Source organism: Amblyraja radiata, chromosome 20 (genome assembly GCF_010909765.2).
Source record: "Amblyraja radiata isolate CabotCenter1 chromosome 20, sAmbRad1.1.pri, whole genome shotgun sequence".
Lineage (NCBI taxonomy): Eukaryota > Metazoa > Chordata > Chondrichthyes > Rajiformes > Rajidae > Amblyraja > Amblyraja radiata.
Window position 1 is genome coordinate 38,238,051 of NC_045975.1, and position 18,522 is coordinate 38,256,572.

The 18,522-nt window shown below is 41.0% G+C and overlaps 1 protein-coding gene across 1 annotated transcript in view; it reads right to left on the reverse strand.

Annotated features, from left to right (window-relative positions):
* LOC116984416 (mucin-2-like) overlaps positions 1-18,522 on the reverse strand; it is a 103,745-nt gene that overhangs the window by 23,498 nt on the left and 61,725 nt on the right. Inside the window, exons 55-68 of the mRNA XM_033038569.1 lie at positions 17,748-17,960; positions 16,896-17,108; positions 15,935-16,147; positions 15,082-15,294; positions 13,084-13,296; positions 11,785-11,997; positions 9,787-9,999; positions 9,009-9,221; positions 8,046-8,258; positions 7,194-7,406; positions 6,233-6,445; positions 5,383-5,595; positions 3,388-3,597; positions 2,398-2,607 (exon numbers count right to left, since the gene is read on the reverse strand). Coding sequence (XP_032894460.1) covers positions 2,398-2,607; positions 3,388-3,597; positions 5,383-5,595; positions 6,233-6,445; positions 7,194-7,406; positions 8,046-8,258; positions 9,009-9,221; positions 9,787-9,999; positions 11,785-11,997; positions 13,084-13,296; positions 15,082-15,294; positions 15,935-16,147; positions 16,896-17,108; positions 17,748-17,960 — 2,976 coding nt within the window. The remainder of the gene's footprint in view (positions 1-2,397; positions 2,608-3,387; positions 3,598-5,382; positions 5,596-6,232; positions 6,446-7,193; positions 7,407-8,045; positions 8,259-9,008; positions 9,222-9,786; positions 10,000-11,784; positions 11,998-13,083; positions 13,297-15,081; positions 15,295-15,934; positions 16,148-16,895; positions 17,109-17,747; positions 17,961-18,522) is intronic.

An 18,522-nucleotide genomic window follows, 5' to 3' on the forward strand; every position in this document is an offset into this window, starting at 1 on the left:
TTTGGTTTACAAAAAAAGACTCAAAGTGTTGGAGTAACTCAGCGGGTCAGGCAGAATCTCTGGAGAACATGGATATGTGACATTTCGGGTCAGGACTCTTATTCAGATGGATTGCGGTGGGTTTTGGAGATGCAGACGTGTAGGCAAAGGTCAGAACGTGCAAGAGAAAAGGATTCATGAGTTGCGAATCGTGAGGCTAGAGGAAGAAATGTCAGTGGATGTGGAAGTGTTAGAGATAAGTGCAAGTCTAGATGAGGCACAAGCGATAGAGGGGGGGAAGAAAGTGGAAGTGGGGGGAGAAAGGGGAGGGTGGGCAACATGGTGGTGGGGGGGGAGGGAACTTTTGTAGTTACTTAAATATGAGGAGATGACTATTTCCCCAGAAAGTACATGCTCGGACATGTACAATTAACCTTGGAGATGGGAGGACAGATGTTTTCCCAAGCAAAACCAAGAGTCTGTAATTATTTGCCATTCATTGCCAATGAATGCTGCTGCCATTCTCAGCATGGGATCATGGATTACATCACAATCTGATGTTGCTGCTGAGAACAACTTGAAACAGTTCTATCCTGGCGCTATTTCTATTTTGGATGAAGCCGTTGCCTAAAAATGTTTTCTGTGGCGCATCTGTAGAGGTTGGTGAGGGTTGTTGGGGACATGTCAAAATCCCAAGCCTTCTATGGAAGTTAATGTTCATTCTTGGCTACTGCTTCATTGTGAACTTAAAAAAAAAATTATTTAAAAAAAATCTAGGATAGAAATACATTTCTACAATTTATTGTATCATCTGGTTGACATATGGATTGGAGCAACAACTTCAAAATCTGAGGCACTTTTAGAATTCAACTGCAGACAGCAAGAGTCATTGCACAAAATCTGTTTCTTTGCAACATGAATGTAATAGGCTCTATGATAGTCTATGATATTCCTTGCTATTTGTTTTACTGGCTTTATGATTCATGGCTTGTTACCAGACTCAATGTTGTCTGTTCTGCTGGTGCCAGTCATTAAGGACAAAGCTGGTAAAGTAGGCAGACTAAATAATTACAGGCTTTAGCCAGCATATTGTCAAAAGTCCTAGAAATAATTCTGCTGGATAGATTAAATGAGTTAAATGAGATAACCAGAGTGGTATTAAAGCTAAACATGACACTGACGTGTATATATGCCCTAAAGGAGATTGTAAACAAATATAAACACTCATCAATTCTTATGTGCTTTATTGATGCTTCCAAAGCCTTTGGTCATGTTAATCATGGAAAGCTCTTTGTAAAATTGGGAGTCACAGAGGGGTGCCTAAATACATTGTGAGAATTCTGGCTTACTGGTATGCCCACCAGACTATGCAAGTAAAATGGGGCAATAGGGTCTCAGCCCCATTTGGGATGAGCAATGGTGTTAGACAAGGGGGAATATTGTCCCTAGTCCTTTTTAATCTTTATATTGATGATCTGTCCAAGCAATTGAAAGCCTGTAATACTGGGTGCATGATTGGTAATACTTTAGTGAACCATATTATGTATGCAGATGATCTTGTGGTCTTTAGTCCATCTAGCACTGGTCTCCTGCAGCTCCTTACTATATGTTCTGTGTATGATGTGGAACATGATATCAAATGTAATGCTGGTAAGAGTGCTGTTATGATCTGTAGATCCAAAGAGGGTAAATGTCTAAAATTTCCTGATTTTAAATTGTCTGACAATAATCTTGGTGTCTGTAATAAGGTCAAATATCTTGGGCATTTTATTACAGAACAAATGACAAATGATGAGGATATTTATAAACAACGTCATTTGCTGTATGTACAAGCGAGTATTCCCTTTCACAAGTTTGGTGCGTGTACAGATGTAGTGAAGATGTCTCTGTTCAGAGCATATTGTACACCACTTTATACTGCACACCTGTGGTCAAACTACAGGGACTTAAAGTAGCGAATAATGATGTCATGAGAATACTACTAAAGAAACCTAGATGGTGTAGTGCAAGTCAAATGTTTGTGGCTGCAGGAGTCTGTACTTTACAAGCTATCCTAAGAAATCATATGTATCAATTTATTTGCAGGATTAATGATTCTGAAAATGAAGTTATCTTGGTCTAATCAAACATAAGGTTCAGCACTACACTACCAATCCCAATTGTGGACATTGGTATCGTTGTCTCGTTGTAGGACATGATCTTTCTTTTCATTCTGGATTTTAAATCATGTATTGCATTTTTGTGTATAATTTATAATGCTCTTATAAGTAATTTACTAAGCTTTTATATGTATTTTATGGTGTTTTTATATGTAATGTATTCTGTGTAATGTCATCTTTTATCTGGACCTTGAGTCTGAAACAAAAGTTTAATTAGAAAATTAAAATAATTTATGAATTAATTAATTGACACACTTACCAGGTAGCATTATTTGCCCGTCATTCTCACAGGTACATGTAGTTCCTCTTGACGTTGGTGGTACTGTCACTGTTTTAGCTGATGTTGTGGTTTCTGCTGGTCCGGTTGTAGTTTCACATCTTCCTGTGTACTTCAGAACTTCACAATCTTCAGTACACAGAGTAAAGTTACAGAGGCCTGATTTACCTGTAGACGTCACAGTTGCCTGACCTGGAGGCAAAGTAAAGAAAATCAGGTTGTGTACACCTGAAGGTGATGTAACTGATAGATATCTTTATGTTTGATGTTGAAGCTGAGTTATGTATTTCGTTTGTGCAGAATTGTTGCGGAGGCTTTAATTTAATTTCAAATAATTTGTATCAAGTCTCAAGAAATTCTCAACCACATTTGAGCAAAGACTAGTGCGTGATTTCATATCGTAGCTTGTAGCTGGCAGGCCTTCTAAAAGAAAATTGCAGAGAGAATATAAAAGCTCAATACAGAAATCAGCAGAAGAGTGAGTGACAATTGCAGTAAGGTTGCTCTGTTGCGTAGATCATTTTTGGGCAGAAATAACTTTTTTCAGGGGAGGCATGATCTGGCCCATAACACAAAACATGGGTTCAGGTGGACGACAACGTTTCCAGTATAAAAGTGTAGGTCCACAATCGTGAGTAAACCTCTATGATCAATGTTGCAGCCAATCGCAATGTAGGGGTGTTGAATTATATCGTAACAAGATGTTGCATTAAAGGATCATTTGCACCAAATATATCATGTAGCTCAATGGTTGCAAGAAGGTCACCTTGGAGCAACGGAAAACTTTGACCCAAACAGAAAAGTCATTGAGAGAAATAAGATGCTATAATTTCTATTAATATTTATAGGATAATGCGTTTGCTTCATAATCTGATGCATTTCTTGCAGTCATTTACACAAAGCTAACGACTGAGGTAAATTTCTGACTTTAAAATGTTTCCGGAAGAGCACTATGATAATTGACACACTTACCTGGTGACATTATATGTCCGTCAACATCACATGAACAGATTGTAGTTCCTTTTGACGTTGGTGTTAGTGTCACTGTTGTAGCTGATGTGGTTTCTGCTGGTCTGGTTGTAGTTACACAACTTCCTGTGTACTTCAGAACTTTACAATCCTCAGTACACAGAACAAAGTTACAGAGGCCTGATTTACCTGTAGACGTCACAGTTGCCTGACCTGGAGGCAAAGAAAAGAAAATCAGGTTGTAATTTCAAAGTGTTTGCATCAACAATCAAGAAATGATATACATCCTTTGATGGCAGGCAGTGACTAGTGGGGTACTGCAAGGCTGAGTGCTGGGACCCCAGCTATTTACAATATATATTAATGATTTGGACGAGGGAATTGAATGCAACGTCTCCAATTTTGTGGATGACACTAAGCTCGGGGGCAGTGTTAGCTGTGAGGAGGATGCTAGGAGGTTGCAAGGTGACTTGGATAGGCTGGGTGAGTGGGCAAATGCATGGCAGATGCAGTATAATGTGGATAAATGTGAGGTTATCCACTTTGGTGGCAAAAACAGAAAAGCAGACTGTTATCTAAATGGTGGCCGATTAGGAAAAGGAGAGATGCAACGAGACCTGGGTGTCATGGTACACCAGTCATTGAAAGTAGGCATGCAGGTGCAGCAGGCAGTGAAGAAAGTGAATGGTATGTTAGCATTCATAGCAAAAGTATTTGAGTATAGGAGCAGGGAGGTTCAACTGCAGTTGTACAGGGTCTTGGTGAGACCACACCTGGAGTATTGTGTACAGTTTTGGTCTCCAAATCTGAGGAAGGACATTATTGCCATAGAGGGAGTGCAGAGAAGGTTCACCAGACTAATTCCTGGGATGTCAGGACTTTCATATGAAGAAAGACTGGATAGACTCGACTTGTACTCGCTAGAATTTCGGAGATTGAGGGGGGATCTTATAGAAACTTACAAAATTCTTAAGGGGTTGGACAGGCTAGATGCAGGAAGATTGTTCCCGATGTTGGGGAAGTCCAGGACAAGGGGTCACAGCTTAAGGATAGAGGGGAAATCCTTTAGGACCGAGATGAGAAATACTTTTTTCACACAGAGAGTGGTGAATCTCTGGAACTCTCTGCCACAGAAGGTAGTTGAGGCCAGTTCATTGGCTATATTTAAGAGGGAGTTCGATGTGGCCCTTGTGGCTAAAGGGATCAGGGGGTATGGAGAGAAGGCAGGTACAGGATACTGAGTTGGATGATCAGCCAGGATCATATTGAATGGCGGTGCAGGCTCGAAGGGCAGAATGACCTACTCCTGCACTTATTTTCTCTGTTTCCATCAAACACAGTGCGTGATTTCATATCGTAGCTTGTGGCTGGCAAGCCTTGTAAAAGGGAATTGCGGAGAGAATATAATACACAAATCAGCAGAAGAGTGAGCGGCAATTGCAGTAAGGTTGCTCAGTTGCGTAGTTCATTTTTGGGCAGAAATAACATTTTTGACGGGTGGCATGATCTGGCCCACAACAGAAACCATGGGCGGACCACAACATTTACAGTATAAAAGTGTAGGTCCACATTGTGAGCAAACCTCTCTGATCAATGCTGCTGTCAAGCACAATGTAGGGGTGTTGAACTTTATCGTAACATGATGTTGCATTTAAGGAGCATTTGAATCAAATATATCCTGTTGCTCAGTGGTTGAAAGGAAGAAGCCTCCGGTGATTTTAAACTATTAAGAGCTTCATCCACATTAACTCAAATGGAAAAAACTAAGAAAGCAAAAAGATTCTATAATTTATGTTGACATGTTTAGAACTGTGCATCTACTTCATAATTGGATGCATTTCTTGCTATCATCTGCACTTAGCAAGAGACAGATGTAGGTTCCATAGATGCTGCCTCACCCGTGAGTTTCACCAGCATTTTTCTCTACCCAAGAGACAGCTGTAAAGCTCTTTCTTTGAAATGTGAACAGAAGAGCACTTTGATTACTGACACACTTACCTGGTGACATTATATGTCCATCAACATCACATGAACAGATTGTGGTTCCTTTTGACGTTGGTGTTACTGTCACTGTTGTAGCTGATGTTGTGGTTTCTGCTGGTCTGGTTGTAGTTTCACATCTTCCTGTGTACTTCAGAACTTCACAATCCTCAGTACACAGAGTAAAGTTACAGAGGCCTGATTTACCTGCAGAAGTCACAGTTGCCTGACCTGGAGGCAAAGGAAAAAAAATCAGGTTGTGTCCACCTGAAGGTGATGTAACTGATAAATATCTTTATGTATGATGTTGAAGCTGGTTCATGTCTTTCACTTGGGAAATAAGTTTGAAATATGCAAATATTATTTTGCCAACTGCATCAAGGATCAGGATGTTCTGAACCAAATCTGAGCAAACAGCATTGTCTGCGTTTTTGGAGCTGGTTGGCAGCGATTCTTCTAGCTCTGTCATTAATGCAAACAAACACAATTTTTTTTAACTGGGATGAATGGATACAAAAAATGGGAATCAGTTTCCTTGATAGTGTTTGACATTGGTAGCTTTTGGCCATCGGTGCTTTCAGGGAACTACTGGACTCATCATTTCCAGACATTTCCCAGATATAGTGATGGCTCCTTAAGGACTCATGTGTAGCTTAACATCAGTTCTTCAAATTCTCTTTCCAGACTCTTTAAGTTTCACAATATTCCAAGATTCTTCTGAGATTTGGAACAACACCAACAGCCACCATGTAGACATACACACACTAGAAGCCGGAACTGTCCCTCAAATCCAATCCACTATTGTCGTGGAGTTATACTGCATTAAAACTCATCCAGGCTAACCAAATTACCTAATTGACCTACTTACCAGGGAGCATCTGCCGCCCGTCATTCTCACAGGTACATGTGGTTGTTCCTCTTGACGTTGGTGTTACTGTCACTGTTGTAGCTGATGTTGTAGTTTCTGGTGGTCTGGTTGTACTTTCACATCTACCTGTGTACTTCAGAACTTTACAATCTTCAGTACACAGAACAAAGTTACAGAGGCCTGATTTACCTGTAGACGTTACAGTTGCCTGACCTGGAGGCAAAGAAAAGAAAATCAGGTTGTAATTTCAAAGTGTTTGCAGCAAGAATGAAGAAATGATGTACCTCCTTTGATCAAACCCATTGCTTGATTTCATATCGTAGCTTGTGGCTGGCAGGCCTTGTAAAAGGGAATTGCGGACAGAATATAATACACAAATCAGCAGAAGAGTGAGCGGCAATTGCAGTAAGGTTGCTCAGTTGCGTAGTTCATTTTTGGGCAGAAATAACTTTTTTGACGGGTGGCATGATCTGGCCCATAACAGAAACCATGGGCGGACCGCAACATTTACAGTATAAAAGTGTAGGTCCACATTGTGAGCAAACCTCTCTGATCAATGCTGCTGTCAAGCACAATGTAGGGGTGTTGAAATTTATCGTAACATGATGTTGCATTTAAGGAGCATTTGAATCAAATATATCCTGTTGCTCAGTGGTTGCAAGGAAGAAGCCTCCGGTGATTTTAAACTATTAAGAGCTTCATCCACATTAACGCAAATGCAAAAAACTAAAAAAGCAAAAATATTCTATAATTTATGTTGACATGTTTAGAACTGTGCATCAACTTCATAATTGGATGAATTTCTTGCTATCATCTGCACTTAGCAAGAGACAGATGTAGGTTCCATCGATGCTGCCTCACCCGTGAGTTTCGCCAGCATTTTTGTCTACCCAAGAGACAGGTGTAAAGCTCTTTCTTTGAAATGTGAACAGAAGAGCACTTTGATTACTGACACACTTACCTGGTGACATTATATGTCCGTTAACATCACATGAACAGATTGTGGTTCCTTTTGACGTTGGTGTTACTGTCACTGTTGTAGCTGATGTTGTGGTTTCTGCTGGTCTGGTTGTAGTTTCACATATTCCTGTGTACTTCAGAATTTCACAATCCTCAGTACACAGAGTAAAGTTACAGAGGCCTGATTTACCTGTAGAAGTCACAGTTGCCTGACCTGGTGGCAAAGGAAAAAAAAAATAAGGTTGTGTCCACCTGAAGGTGATGTAACTGATAAATATCTTTATGTATGATGTTGAAGCTGGTTCATGTCTTTCACTTGGGAAATAAGTTTGAAATATGCGAATATTATTTTGCCAACTGCATCAAGGATCAGGATGTTCTGAACCAAATCTGAGCAAACAGCATTGTCTGCGTTTTTGGAGCTGGTTGGCAGCGATTCTTCTAGCTCTGTCATTAATGCAAACAAACACAATTTTTTTTAACTGGGATGAATGGATACAAAAAATGGGAATCAGTTTTCCTTGATAGTGTTTGACATTGGTAGCTTTTGGCCACCGGTGCTTTCAGGGAACTACTGGACTCATCATTTCCAGACATTTCCCAGATATAGTGATGGCTCCTTAAGGACTCATGTGTAGCTTAACATCAGTTCTCCAAATTCTCTTTCCAGACTCTTTAAGTATCACAATATTCCAAGATTCTTCTGAGATTTGGAACGACACCAACAGCACCATGTAGACATACACACACTTGAAGCCGGAACTGCCCCTCAAATCCAATCCACTATTGTCGTGGAGTTATACTGCATTAAAACTCATCCAGGCTAAGCAAATGACCTAATTGACCTACTTACCAGGGAGCATTTGCCGCCCGTCATTCTCACAGGTACATGTGGTTGTTCCTCTTGACGTTGGTGTTACTGTCACTGTTGTAGCTGATGTTGTAGTTTCTGTTGGTCTGGTTGTACTTTCACATCTACCTGTGTACTTCAGAACTTTACAATCTTCAGTACACAGAACAAAGTTACAGAGGCCTGATTTACCTGTAGACGTCACAGTTGCCTGACCTGGAGGCAAAGAAAAGAAAATCAGGTAGTAATTTCAAAGTGTTTGCAGCAAGAATGAAGAAATGATGTACCTCCTTTGATCAAACACACTGCGTGATTTCATATCGTAGCTTGTGGTTGGCAGGCCTTGTAAAAAGGGAATTGCGGACAGAATATAATACACAAATCAGCAGAAGAGTGAGCGGCAATTGCAGTAAGGTTGCTCAGTTGCGTAGTTCATTTTTGGGCAGAAATAACTTTTTTGACGGGTGGCATGATCTGGCCCATAACAGAAACCATGGGCGGACCACAACATTTACAGTATAAAAGTGTAGGTCTACATTGTGAGCAACCCTCTCTGATCAATGCTGCTGTCAAGCACAATGTAGGGGTGTTGAACTTTATCGTAACATGATGTTGCATTTATGGAGCATTTGAATTAAATATATCCTGTTGCTCAGTGGTTGCAAGGAAGAAGCCTCCGGTGATTTTAAACTATTAAGAGCTTCATCCATATTAACGCAAATGCAAAAAACTAAAAAAGCAAAAATATTCTATAATTTATGTTGACATGTTTAGAACTGTGCATCAACTTCATAATTGGATGCATTTCTTGCTATCATCTGCACTTAGCAAGAGACAGATGTAGGTTCCATCGATGCTGCCTCACCCGCTGAGTTTCACCAGCATTTTTGTCTACCCAAGAGACAGGTGTAAAGCTCTTTCTTTGCAATGTGAACAGAAGAGCACTTTGATTACTGACACACTTACCTGGTGACATTATATGTCCGTTAACATCACATGAACAGATTGTAGTTCCTTTTGACGTTGGTGTTACTGTCACTGTTGTAGCTGATGTTGTGGTTTCTGCTGGTCTGGTTGTAGTTTCACATCTTCCTGTGTACTTCAGAATTTCACAATCCTCAGTACACAGAGTAAAGTTGCAGAGACCTGATTTACCTGCAGAAGTCACAGTTGCCTGACCTGGTGGCAAAGGAAAAAAAAAATAAGGTTGTGTCCACCTGAAGGTGATGTAACTGATATATATCTTTATGTATGATGTTGAAGCTGGTTCATGTCTTTCACTTGCGAAATAAGTTTGAAATATGCGAATATTATTTCGCAGAATGCATCAAGGATCGGGACGTTCTGAACCACATCTGTGCAAGCAGCAGGGTCTGATTGTGAAGCATAACATTTTGGCAAAGCTGGTTGCTGCTGACAGGCTGTATAAAAGGGAATTGTAGAGTGAATGTAAAAGCTCAATACAGGAATCAGCAGACGATTACTTGACAACTGCAGAACGGATACTCAGTTGCATGATTCATTATTGCGAGGAGATGGCAATGTCTCCTGAAGGTGCGTGATCAGGCGTCTACAATTAACCTTGCAAATGGGTGGACATACATTTCCCCAATGAAAAGCAAGGGTGTGATTATTTGCCATCCATTGCCAATCAATGCTGCTGCCATTTTCAGCTTTGGGATTATGGATTTCTTTGTCTTTTCAATTCTGAATGGAAGAGCTCTGTGATAATTGACACACTTACCAGGGAGCATTATTCGCCCGTCATTCTCACAGGTACATGTGGTAGTTCCTCTTGACGTTGGTGTTACTGTCACTGTTGTAGCTGATGTTGTAGTTTCTGTTGGTCTGGTTGTACTTTCACATCTTCCTGTGTACTTCAGAACTTTACAATCTTCAGTACACAGAACAAAGTTACAGAGGCCTGATTTACCTGTAGACGTTACAGTTGCCTGACCTGGAGGCAAAGAAAAGAAAATCAGGTTGTAATTTCAAAGTGTTTGCATCAACAATCAAGAAGTGATGTACATCCTTTGATGGCAGGCAGTGACTAGTGGGGTACCGCAAGGCTGAGTGCTGGGACCCCAGCTATTTACAATATATATTAATGATTTGGACGAGGGAATTGAATGCAACGTCTCCAATTTTGTGGATGACACTAAGCTCGGGGGCAGTGTTAGCTGTGAGGAGGATGCTAGGAGGCTGCAAGGCGACTTGGATAGGCTGGGTGAGTGGGAAAATGCATGGCAGATGCATTATAATGTGGATAAATGTGAGGTTATCCACTTTGGTGGCAAAAACAGGAAAGCAGACTATTATCTAAATGGTGGCCGGTTCGGAAAAGGGGAGATGCAGCGAGACCTGGGTGTCATGGTACACCAGTCATTGAAAGTAGGCATGCAGGTGCAGCAGGCAGTGAAGAAAGTGAATGGTATGTTAGCATTCATAGCAAAAGGATTGGAGTATCGGAGCAGGGAGGTTTTACTGCAGTTGTACAGGGTCTTGGTGAGACCACACCTGGAGTATTGCGTATAGTTTTGGTCTCCAAATCTGAGAAAGGACATTATTGCCATAGAGGGAGTGCAGAGAAGGTTCACCAGACTAATTCCTGGAATGTCAGGACTTTCATATGAAGAAAGACTGGATAGACTCGGCTTGTACTCGCTAGAATTTAGGAGATTGAGGGGGGATCTTATAGAAACTTACAAAATTCTTAAGGGGTTGGACAGGCTAGATGCAGGAAGATTGTTCCCGATGTTGGGGAAGTCCAGGACAAGGGGTCACAGCTTAAGGATAGAGGGGAAATCCTTTAGGACCGAGATGAGAAATACTTTTTTGACACAGAGAGTGGTGAATCTCTGGAACTCTCTGCCACAGAAGGTAGTTGAGGCCAGTTCATTGGCTATATTTAAGAGGGAGTTCGATGTGGCCCTTGTGGCTAAAGGGATCAGGGGGTATGGAGAGAAAGCAGGTACAGGATACTGAGTTGGATGACCAGCCATGATCATATTGAATGGCGGTGCAGGCTCGAAGGGCAGAATGACCTACTCCTGCACCTTTTTTCTATGTTTCTATCAAACACAGTGTGTGATTTCATATCGTAGCTTGTGGCTGGCAGGCCTTGTAAAAGGGAATTGCGGAGAGAATATAATACACAAATCAGCAGATGAGTGAGCGGCAATTGCAGTAAGGTTGCTCAGTTACGTAGTTCATTTTTGGACAGAAATAACTTTTTTGACGGGAGGCATGATCTGGCCCATAACAGAAACCATGGGCGGACCACAACATTTACAGTATAAAAGTGTAGGTCCACATTGTGAGCAAACCTCTCTGATCAATGCTGCTGTCAAGCACAATGTAGGGGTGTTGAACTTTATCGTAACATGATGTTGCATTTAAGGAGCATTTAAATCGAATATATCCTGTTGCTCAATGGTTGCAAGGAAGAAGCCTCCAGTGATTTTAAACTATTAAGAGCTTCATCCACATTAACGCAAATGCAAAAAACTAAAAAAGCAAAAATATTCTATAATTTATGTTGACATGTTTAGAACTGTTCATCAACTTCATAATTGGATGCATTTCTTGCTATCATCTGCACTTAGCAAGAGACAGATGTAGGTTCCATCGATGCTGCCTCACCCGTGAGTTTCACCAGCATTTTTGTCTACCCAAGAGACAGGTGTAAAGCTCTTTCTTTGAAATGTGAACAGAAGAGCACTTTGATTACTGACACACTTACCTGGTGACATTATATGTCCGTTAACATCACATGAACAGATTGTAGTTCCTTTTGACGTTGGTGTTACTGTCACTGTTGTAGCTGATGTTGTGGTTTCTGCTGGTCTGGTTGTAGTTTCACATCTTCCTGTGTACTTCAGAATTTCACAATCCTCAGTACACAGAGTAAAGTTACAGGGGCCTGAGTTACCTGTAGAACTCATTGTTGCCTGACCTGGAGGCAAAGAAAAAAAAATAAGGTTGTGTCCACCTGAAGATGATGAAACTGATAAATATCTTTATGTATGATGTTGAAACTGGGATGAATGGATACAAAAAATGGCAATCAGTTTTCCTTGATAGTGTTTGACATTGAAAGCTTTTGGCCATCGATGCTTTCAGGGAACTGCTGGACTTATCATTTCCAGACAATTCCCAGATATAGTGATGGCTCCTTAAGGACTCGTGTGTAGCTTAACATCTGTTCTCCAAATTCTTTTTCCAGACTCTTTAAGTTTCACAATATTCCAAGATTCTTCTGAAATTTGGAACAACACGAACAGCCACCATGTAGACACACACACACTAGGAGCAGGAACTGCCTCTCAAATCCAATCCACCATTGTCGTAGTGTTATACTGCATTGAAACTCATCCAAGCTAACCAAGTTACCTATTTGAATGTCCCATTTACCTGTGTTGGATCCATATTAATTTGAACCTTAGAACACAGAGTAAAGTTACACAGCACTGATTTACTGGCAGAAAACAGCATTGCCTGACCTGTAGGCAAAGTAAAGAAAATCAGGGTTTGTGAACCTGCATGTTATATCTTTATCTCTGCTGATGACCCTGGTTCACTTAGTAAGTAAGTTTGAAATATGATAATATTATTTCGCAGAATGCATCAAGGATCGGGACATTCTGAACCACATCTGTGCAAGCACCAGGGTCTGGTTGTGAAGCATAACATTTTGGCAAAGCTGGTTGCTGCTGACAGGCTGTGTAAAAGGGAATTATAGAGTGAATGTAAAAGCTCAATACAGGAATCAGCAGACGATTACTTGACAACTGCAGAACAGATACTCAGTTGCATGATTCATTATTGCGAGGAGATGGCAATGTCTCCTGAAGGTGCATGATCAGGCGTGTACAATTAACCTTGCAAATGGGTGGACATATGTTTACCCAATAAAAGCAAGGGTGTGATTATTTGCCATCCATTGCCAATCAATGCTGCTGCCATTTTCAGCTTTGGGATTATGTGTTTCTTTGTCTTTTCAATGTGAATGGAAGAGCTCTGTGATAATTGACACACTTACCAGGGAGCATTTTTCGCCCGTCATTCTCACAGGTACATGTGGTAGTTGATCTTGACGTTGGTGTTACTGTCACTGTTGTAGCTGATGTTGTAGTTTCTGTTGGTCTGGTTGTACTTTCACATCTACCTGTGTACTTCAGAACTTTACAATCCTCAGTACACAGAACAAAGTTACAGAGGCCTGATTTACCTGTAGACGTCACAGTTGCCTGACCTGGAGGCAAAGAAAAGAAAATCAGGTTGTAATTTCAAAGTGTTTGCATCAAGAATCAAGAAGTGATGTACATCCTTTGATGGCAGGCAGTGACTAGTGGGGTACCGCAAGGCTGAGTGCTGGGACCCCAGCTATTTACAATATATATTAATGATTTGGACGAGGGAATTGAATGCAACGTCTCCAATTTTGTTGATGACACTAAGCTCGGGGGCAGTGTTAGCTGTGAGGAGGATGCTAGGAGGCTGCAAGGTGACTTGGATAGGCTGGGTGAGTGGGCAAATGCATGGCAGATGCAGTATAATGTGGATAAATGTGAGGTTATCCACTTTGGTGGCAAAAACAGAAAAGCAGACTGTTATATAAATGGTGGCCGATTAGGAAAAGGAGAGATGCAACAAGACCTGGGTGTCATGGTACACCAGTCATTGAAAGTAGGCATGCAGGTGCAGCAGGCAGTGAAGAAAGTGAATGGTATGTTAGCATTCATAGCAAAAGTATTTGAGTATAGGAGCAGGGTGGTTCAACTGCAGTTGTACAGGGTCTTGGTGAGACCACACCTGGAGCATTGTGTACAATTTTGGTCTCCAAATCTGAGGAAGGACATTATTGCCATAGAGGGAGTGCAGAGAAGGTTCACCAGACTAATTCCTGGGATGTCAGGACTTTCATATGAAGAAAGACTGGATAGACTCGACTTGTACTCGCTAGAATTTCGGAAATTGAGGGGGGATCTTATAGAAACTTACAAAATTCTTAAGGGGTTGGACAGGCTAGATGCAGGAAGATTGTTCCCGATGTTGGGGAAGTCCAGGACAAGGGGTCACAGCTTAAGGATAGAGGGGAAATCCTTTAGGACCTAGATGAGAAATACTTTTTTCACACAGAGAGTGGTGAATCTCTGGAACTCTCTGCCACAGAAGGTAGTTGAGGCCAGTTCATTGGCTATATTTAAGAGGGAGTTCGATGTGGCCCTTGTGGCTAAAGGGATCAGGGGGTATGGAGAGAAGGCAGGTACAGGATACTGAGTTGGATGATCAGCCATGATCATATTGAATGGCGGTGCAGGCTCGAAGGGCAGAATGACCTACTCCTGCACTTATTTTCTCTGTTTCCATCAAACACAGTGCGTGATTTCATATCGTAGCTTGTGGCTGGCAGGCCTTGTAAAAGGGAATTGCGGAGAGAATATAATACTGAAATCAGCAGAAGAGTGAGCGGCAATTGCAGTAAGGTTGCTCAGTTGTGTAGTTCATTTTTGGGCAGAAATAACTTTTTTGACGGGTGGCATGATCTGGCCCATAACAGAAACCATGGGCGGACCACAACATTTACAGTATAAAAGTGTAGGTCCACATTGTGAGCAAACCTCTCTGATCAATGCTGCTGTCAAGCACAATGTAGGGGTGTTGAACTTTATCGTAACATGATGTTGCATTTAAGGACCATTTGAATCAAATTTATCCTGTTGCTCAGTGGTTGAAAGGAAGAAGCCTCCGGTGATTTTAAACTATTAAGAGCTTCATCCACATTAACTCAAATGGAAAAAACTAAGAAAGCAAAAAGATTCTATAATTTATGTTGACATGTTTAGAACTGTGCATCAACTTCATAATTGGATGCATTTCTTGCTATCATCTGCACTTAGCAAGAGACAGATGTAGGTTCCATCGATGCTGCCTCACCCGTGTGTTTCACCAGCATTTTTCTCTACCCAAGAGACAGCTGTAAAGCTCTTTCTTTGAAATGTGAACAGAAGAGCACTTTGATTACTGACACACTTACCTGGTGACATTATATGTCCGTTAACATCACATGAACAGATTGTAGTTCCTTTTGACGTTGGTGTTACTGTCACTGTTGTAGCTGATGTTGTGGTTTCTGCTGGTCTGGTTGTAGTTTCACATCTTCCTGTGTACTTCAGAACTTCACAATCCTCAGTACACAGAGTAAAGTTACAGAGGCCTGATTTACCTGTAGAAGTCACAGTTGCCTGACCTGGTGGCAAAGGAAAAAAAAAATAAGGTTGTGTCCACCTGAAGGTGATGTAACTGATAAATATCTTTATGTATGATGTTGAAGCTGGTTCATGTCTTTCACTTGGGAAGTAAGTTTGAAATATGCGAATATTATTTTGCCAACTGCATCAAGGATCAGGATGTTCTGAACCAAATCTGAGCAAACAGCATTGTCTGCGTTTTTGGAGCTGGTTGGCAGCGATTCTTCTAGCTCTGTCATTAATGCAAACAAACACAATTTTTTTTAACTGGGATGAATGGATACAAAAAATGGGAATCAGTTTTCCTTGATAGTGTTTGACATCGGTAGCTTTTGGCCATCGGTGCTTTCAGGGAACTACTGGACTCATCATTTCCAGACATTTCCCAGATATAGTGATGGCTCCTTAAGGACTCATGTGTAGCTTAACATCAGTTCTTCAAATTCTCTTTCCAGACTCTTTAAGTATCACAATATTCCAAGATTCTTCTGAGATTTGGAACAACACCAACAGCCACCATGTAGACATACACACACTAGAAGCCAGAACTGCCCCTCAAATCCAATCCACTATTGTCGTGGAGTTATACTGCATTAAAACTCATCCAGGCTAACCAAATTACCTAATTGACCTACTTACCAGGGAGCATTTGCCGCCCGTCATTCTCACAGGTACATGTGGTTGTTCCTCTTGACGTTGGTGTTACTGTCACTGTTGTAGCTGATGTTGTAGTTTCTGTTGGTCTGGTTGTACTTTCACATCTACCTGTGTACTTCAGAACTTTACAATCTTCAGTACACAGAACAAAGTTACAGAGGCCTGATTTACCTGTAGACGTTACAGTTGCCTGACCTGGAGGCAAAGAAAAGAAAATCAGGTTGTAATTTCAAAGTGTTTGCAGCAAGAATGAAGAAATGATGTACCTCCTTTGATCAAACACACTGCGTGATTTCATATCGTAGCTTGTGGCTGGCAGGCCTTGTAAAAGGGAATTGCGCACAGAATATAATACACAAATCAGCAGAAGAGTGAGCGGCAATTGCAGTAAGGTTGCTCAGTTGCGTAGTTCATTTTTGGGCAGAAATAACTTTTTTGACGGGTGGCATGATCTGGCCCATAACAGAAACCATGGGCGGACCACAACATTTACAGTATAAAAGTGTAGGTCTACATTGTGAGCAAACCTCTCTGATCAATGCTGCTGTCAAGCACAATGTAGGGGTGTTGAAATTTATCGTAACATGATGTTGCATTTAAGGAGCATTTGAATCAAATATATCCTGTTGCTCAGTGGTTGCAAGGAAGAAGCCTCCGGTGATTTTAAACTATTAAGAGCTTTATCCACATTAACGCAAATGCAAAAGACTAAGAAAGCAAAAATATTCTATAATTTATGTTGACATGTTTAGAACTGTGCATCAACTTCATAATTGGATGCATTTCTTGCTATCATCTGCACTTAGCAAGAGACAGATGTAGGTTCCATAGATGCTGCCTCACCCGTGAGTTTCACCAGCATTTTTGTCTACCCAAGAGACAGCTGTAAAGCTCGTTCTTTGAAATGTGAACAGAAGAGCACTTTGATTACTGACACACTTACCTGGTGACATTATATGTCCGTTAACATCACATGAACAGATTGTGGTTCCTTTTGACGTTGGTGTTACTGTCACTGTTGTAGCTGATGTTGTGGTTTCTTCTGGTATGGTTGTAGTTTCACATCTTCCTGTGTACTTCAGAATTTCACAATCCTCAGTACACAGAGTAAAGTTGCAGAGGCCTGATTTACCTGTAGATGTCACAGTTGCCTGACCTGGTGGCAAAGGAAAAAAAAATAAGGTTGTGTCCACCTGAAGGTGATGTAACTGATAAATATCTTTATGTATGATGTTGAATCTGGTTCATGTCTTTCACTTGGGAAATAAGTTTGAAATATGCGAATATTATTTTGCCAACTGCATCAAGGATCAGGATGTTCTGAACCAAATCTGAGCAAACAGCATTGTCTGCGTTTTTGGAGCTGGTTGGCAGCGATTCTTCTAGCTCTGTCATTAATGCAAACAAACACAATTTTTTTTAACTGGGATGAATGGATACAAAAAATGGGAATCAGTTTTCCTTGATAGTGTTTGACATCGGTAGCTTTTGGCCATCGGTGCTTTCAGGGAACTACTGGACTCATCATTTCCAGACATTTCCCAGATATAGTGATGGCTCCTTAAGGACTCATGTGTAGCTTAACATCAGTTCTTCAAATTCTCTTTCCAGACTCTTTAAGTATCACAATATTCCAAGATTCTTCTGAGATTTGGAACAACACCAACAGCCACCATGTAGACATACACACACTAGAAGCCAGAACTGCCCCTCAAATCCAATCCACTATTGTCGTGGAGTTATACTGCATTAAAACTCATCCAGGCTAACCAAATTACCTAATTGACCTACTTACCAGGGAGCATTTGCCGCCCGTCATTCTCACAGGTACATGTGGTTGTTCCTCTTGACGTTGGTGTTACTGTCACTGTTGTAGCTGATGTTGTAGTTTCTGTTGGTCTGGTTGTACTTTCACATCTACCTGTGTACTTCAGAACTTTACAATCTTCAGTACACAGAACAAAGTTACAGAGGCCTGATTTACCTGTAGACATTACAGTTGCCTGACCTGGAGGCAAAGAAAAGAAAATCAGGTTGTAATTTCAAAGTGTTTGCAGCAAGAATGAAGAAATGATGTACCTCCTTTGATCAAACACACTGCGTGATTTCATATCGTAGCTTGTGGCTGGCAGGCCTTGTAAAAGGGAATTGCGCACAGAATATAATACACAAATCAGCAGAAGAGTGAGCGGCAATTGCAGTAAGGTTGCTCAGTTGCGTAGTTCATTTTTGGGCAGAAATAACTTTTTTGACGGGTGGCATGATCTGGCCCATAACAGAAACCATGGGCGGACCACAACATTTACAGTATAAAAGTGTAGGTCTACATTGTGAGCAAACCTCTCTGATCAATGCTGCTGTCAAGCACAATGTAGGGGTGTTGAAATTTATCGTAACATGATGTTGCATTTAAGGAGCATTTGAATCAAATATATCCTGTTGCTCAGTGGTTGCAAGGAAGAAGCCTCCGGTGATTTTAAACTATTAAGAGCTTTATCCACATTAACGCAAATGCAAAAGACTAAGAAAGCAAAAATATTCTATAATTTATGTTGACATGTTTAGAACTG